General features: G+C 41.8%; 1 protein-coding gene across 1 annotated transcript; it reads right to left on the bottom strand.

Annotated features, from left to right (window-relative positions):
* Positions 1 to 2148: 2148 nt before the first annotated feature.
* Positions 2149 to 5433, bottom strand: LOC121963385 (stonustoxin subunit beta-like; the record flags this gene model as incomplete). Its single annotated transcript, XM_042513671.1, is given in 4 exon segments — positions 2149 to 2336; positions 3227 to 4170; positions 4172 to 4682; positions 5340 to 5433. Coding segments are annotated over 4 exon segments (1734 nt in total), but the record flags the coding sequence as incomplete, so codon positions are not given.
* Between the last annotated feature and the right edge of the window lie 140 nt (positions 5434 to 5573).

Raw genomic sequence — 5573 nt, 5'->3', positions numbered from 1 at the left:
TCTTAAAACACCAGGAGATCATTCAGACGGTTTAAAATAAAAAGAACAGCACAAAGATCATTTAAACTGTTGATCTGGACATTGTGGCTCCATGAAAAAAATACTTCCTTATATTCCATGGTCAAAAGTTAAACACAGGAGAGAACACGGCTTCCGGGGCACAGGAGATGCTCCCCTTCAGAATAAAAGTCCTCATCGCGCATAAAAACAGCGAAAGTACGACAATTGATATTTTTTGTAATTAGAGTGAAGTGCCCGTTTAAATCATGTCTGTTTGCTTGCTAGGCCTGTGGTTTTGCCGCTTGCAGCTTTCTTGAGAAATGTTCAATAACAGCTTTTTTAATAGCTTTTTTTTGGGGTGTTGAGCGACAGGAGCGTTTTTAGGATTTAAGGACATAGGGGGCTTAGAGCAGACTTTTGATCAACAAGCTCTATTTTTATCCTTTTTTATGCACTCTGTCACCTTATTTAACCCAATAAAACTTAATTTCAATTATGAATTGTCCTGTTAAAAATGTTAGTAGCTCTTAGCAATGGATGCAAAGTAGAAACAGAGTACTTCATTCAGCATATATTGATACAGATTTAAGTTTCTTTGTTTGTTTTGGCTTAGAGGAGGGCCATACAGCTGTAATTGGGTATATATTTTACTGCTGATTATTTTATGAGAAAACATGCTCTTCAAACCTGCAGCCCGTGTGATTTTGGGACATTTCTAGGATTTTAGAACATTTCGAAAATGTTATGATGTTTCTGGGATTTTCAAATTTGTTATTGTGTTGTTTGCACTGAAAAATGCTGATGTGTCAAAGATAAAAACAAAGCAGCACACTGTGGTGAAGTCAGATCTCCACTTTATTGAATATTTTGCTCAGGAAGAAAGTAAACACATCCAACAGGTGTTGCAGGAATGTGACGTTACATCAGCAGTGTTTGCAATAAAATGGTGTTATCAGTGACTCTCTCAAACAAAACATGTCTGTCATTTGTTTCATATAAGCTGTGAGTAATATTTCAATATAATAGAGTTGACAGTGATTGTGTGTTTAAGCATCAAGAGTTCGAATAGAAAGTTACAATAAAAACAAATCAGTGATGAATTACAGAAGCTTGAAAAATGTCTTGAATCAAACATATTTGAAAAGACTGTGCATTGAATTAACATCAACTAATATATGAAGAAAAGAACATTTCATTAGCTAATCAAACATCAGCAATGCGATTAACATCCAGGAAAATGGAGCAAATAAAGGCTCTCTCATCCGAACAGTAAAGTCACTGACTGAAGGCGAGGACGGGGTTAACGTACAGATGGAGCCAACAGGAAAACACAGACGACCGAGGTTTCCTGCAGGGTTCATACACATCTTTACCAATACATTTTCATGACTTTTCTATGTCTTTTCCAGGACTTTGAGGCAAATGTTCAAGACCATACATTCTCTGAAACCACCATTGATTCTCGATCTCGGTTTCATTGATATATACTTACTTTTAAAAATGTATATTATTTAAAATATATATGAATTCAGAACAGGATTAGACCTGAATATTTAAGTAAAACTTAGGGACTAGTTTTTTTTTTTTTTTTTTAAGAGAGGTGCGAAAAGGTGATGGCATGTCAAATACATTTCTAGGCATTTTGTTGGTCATTGCTTTTTTTTTTTTTTTTTAAAGAAATCAAGCCGGTTGGCTTTGGTTTCAAAGGGTTAAACATTAAATGTAAACCCATGTCCCGACTCACAGACCAGGGATCTAATTAAGGGTTTGTCGCGGCTCTTAGTCAAAAGGACACAGGGAAACGACGGATGAGCTGTGTTGTGTCAGGACGCCGGGGTAAAGCGGCTCGGTGAACCTGGAGTGAAAGGTGTGGATGTGACTCAGAGAGTCGGGGAAGACGTCGTAGAGGGACAGAGTGCCAGCAGGCCAGTCCAGATAAAACCCCATTTTTTTTGTGTGAGCCGTACAGTTTGTGACTTTATTTCCATTTGATACCACTGCAAAGGCTATTAGTGTTAGTTTAAATATTGCAAAACACCACGCTTTTGGATTGGAAAACACGTAGCTCTCTTTTTCATGGGTTCTACTTATTCCCTTGTATGCAGCAAATGCACCAACAAAACTTATAGGATCCCCAAACATATCTACCCTCCACTCTACCTCCCAGTAATGGCGCTCAGATAAGCCCTCTTTGCATAACACCTGCTGATGTTGGGTGAACCTCTCGGGGTGATCGGGATACGACTGGGTTGTTCCATACGATGCCATCTTGTTTTCCCGGGACAGAGTGATGGAGCGGTGTGCAGTGTTTGGGTCCAGGGTGAGATCAGTGGCATCTGAAGGAGAGACCGAGACAAAACCCTGTTATTAATCATTGTGTTGGTGAAGATTGTTGTCAGTCGTTCAGGTCATTCTTAGTGCGCTGTCATAGGCAACTGGACTTATATATATGTATAGCATGTACAATGGCAATAATACAAACGTACTCGCTGAATAAAGGCATTTGGCCTGAAACGTCCATGTGGCAATAATAAAAGACGCTATAATTGCAGTGTTTGACTTCTTTGATATCCACTTTGAGGATTTAGCACCTACTTTTAACAAGTTACACTGTGAGTGAGCACGCTGTATTTGATTTTTTTTTGTAATGGACCGACACTAAAGAGTCAAAAGTCAAAGTGTCTCGTGACCTGAGTTTGTCTGCTGTGAAAGGCTCCAGCGTCTGAAGCACCACTAAGCAGGAGGCACCGTGAAGACCAAAGAGCTCTTCAGACAGGTTAATACAAAACGCCGCAGAAGTACAGATCAGGGCAACATTCTGTTGATGCCTAAATTTAAAATAAGTGCTCTAGCAAGTCCAGCTGCATTCCTAATTTGTTCATTACAAAACACATCCTTAAAAGGCTGTGTGATACAGCCCACAGTGTTCCCTGCTTCAAAGGTCCCACATCACCTCCAGAGGCGTCTTTAGTCCGGGACGTCCGAGGCTTCGGCCCCGGAACCAAACAGGTGTAGATATAGTTTAAAAATTTCTGGTTTCAACCATTTTCTGGTTGTGATAAATAGTGTAGTTTTGGCAGACTGTGGGTTGAGAAAGCATGTTTACATGGAAAAAGCCACAGTACATGGCGTGTGGTCGATATATCGGCCTCCCTTAGAAGGAACCTGATAATTGGAAGGTGAGGACAGTGTTTCTGACTCAGACAAAGCATGGGAAATGACTTACACCACAGCAGCAGTCTTCTGTCTGTGATGCTTTCCACAGGAGGGAGGTCCGGCTTGGTGAAATCCTCAGAGACCAGAATGCCGTCCCTGTAGTGGTAGATGGTGGCTCCGATGTATTTCTCGTTTGTGACGGTCGCTATGAGAAAAAGCATCTTGTTGTTGTTCCTCTGCGCTTCGGTGTGGCTGCGGAAAGCTCTGGCTTTCTTTCTAATTGTGATTAAAACTTCATTTGAGAAGAACCACGGATCCTCTTTGGTGCTTCCTAGTTTCGGAGACTTTAAGTAGTTGGCCATGACATCAAGGTAGGTGTCGCCCTTTTCCATGGAGGTGAAAACAAAGCACAGAGCCTCCGTTACGTCCGGAGCAAGAACCTCTCTGTCCAGCTCCGACTTGCTGAGGACGATCTTTGTTCCCTTCATGATGTCCACGCAGGACCTGACCACGTTGAACTCTCTCTCTTTATGATCCAGCCACTTGCTCAGTTGTTCCTGATTGAATGGCGACTTGTCTCGGCCGTCGAAGACTTCCTCCACCGACCTCTCGTCTTCTTTGCCTTCACGGATGGAGGGAAACTGCCTGGCCATGGTCTGCTGGAGGCTGGATGCGTACTGATCACACAGTTTCTGAAAAGTGCTCAGCTCCTCTTTGAGGACCGGGAGACCCTTCACCACTCTGTCCTCCAGAGATTCGTTGCATCTCATTCCAATTTCCCTTAAATCTTCCAGAACGTGCTGCGCCTTCCTCACCAGTCCAACGCTGATCCCACTCATCAGCTCGGGAGCTTTGATGTCCAGATTCTTCAGCGGCATGAGCATGACCTTCATCGGGACGCTGTTCTCTTTCTTGTCTTTCAGCTCATTTGAAATGTTTTTGAAGGTCGTCACCGCGTCTTCAAACGTCGTCGGGTTTTTGCTGAGGATGAAGTCTCCGTAGAATTTGCAGGAGCGTCAGCGCTTTTTCCTCGTCAGTCATCGTGACGGACGCGTTTCCCTCGACCTTAAAGAGGGGGATCTTATTGATCACAGCTTGCATTTTGCCCTGGACGTCCTGAACGCTGGTGTCTTCCAACTTCTCACTGTCAAACACAAAGAAAGCGTTGGCCCCATAGAGGATGCTGGTGACCATGTGTGTCGCCGAGCTCTTCCTGATGATGTCCATCTGATGCTCTTCAAGGGCTCCCAGCTGATTCACCGCCAGCTTCGTGTTGTGGGTGGTGGCTTTGTACTGACCCGTCACTCTGCTCTGATTCTTGAATTTCTTCTTATTGTTCAGGTACCTGGCGGATCCTCCGACTTCAACCAGTCCGCCCAGGAAGCTGGCCTTCAGAGACGCTTCGATGTCCAGCAGAGATGACTTGGAGTCGATGGAGTCGGAGGCAGAAATTTCATACACGCTGCTGTGCAGAGAGGTTTCAGTCGTGTGCTCTTGTAGAATTTTCTCATCCCACAATGTCAGCCCTGCGGAAATAAAAAAAAAAAAACCAAAATCAGAAACCTTATAAATTATTTTATGTACAAATGTGTCTTGAGGGAAAATGATTTAAATAATAAACCAGATAAATTTCAGTCTTACCAGGAGGGAATATCTGATACCTCTTTGCCATGACGCCAGGTGTAAAATCTAATTTATAAATCGGTTGTAGATTCTAAATCACAATACTTTTAATTTAAAATTCTATACAAAATCTTGCCTAAAAAAAAAAGTTGTTATGTTAAGAACATTTTGACATTTTTTTCTTTATTTTTGAAGAAAACATTTTTGCAATTTTTGCTTTCATTTTTGTTATATTCCAAATTCTAAATACCGACAGATTTTCATTTTTACTGTATCATCTAAAATATCACAATATGATGCTTACAGATGCACTTTTTGCTTCCATTGATTGCTATAAGCTACATGATGGCAGAATACAAAATACAGTCCAAATTTCACTTTTTGAACATAAATTTTGATACTGAACACACTCCATCGCCCCTTACACCAAAATATTGCCTTTTTTTCATGATAACTCAAAAATGACAATAAATATAATTTCAAACTTCCTGTAAGAAGAGCAGTGACATACAAATATATGTCTGGAATTGTATTTTAATACGAAGGTAGATGAGACTGACCTTGAATCACTGCATCTTTCCGAGCATCATAGAGCATCCCCAGGGTGAAGGGTCGACCCAGGGCAGCAATTTCAATGCCATCTGACGCCATCTTTCCAACCTGCTGAGGAAAGTGAGCACGTGGCCGTCAGAACGTCTTTTACACTCTGAAACAGAGTCTGAAACGCTGCCAGTTCAGCTGAAACAAGCAAAGAGGACAACAAACGAGAGACAGAAGGACTGACGATGCTCACG

The sequence above is a fragment of the Plectropomus leopardus genome, unplaced genomic scaffold (assembly GCF_008729295.1).
Source record: "Plectropomus leopardus isolate mb unplaced genomic scaffold, YSFRI_Pleo_2.0 unplaced_scaffold1108, whole genome shotgun sequence".
Taxonomy (NCBI): Eukaryota; Metazoa; Chordata; class Actinopteri; order Perciformes; family Serranidae; genus Plectropomus; species Plectropomus leopardus.
Note: the sequence above shows the minus strand (reverse complement) of the source record. Positions and strands in the feature narration are given on the sequence as shown.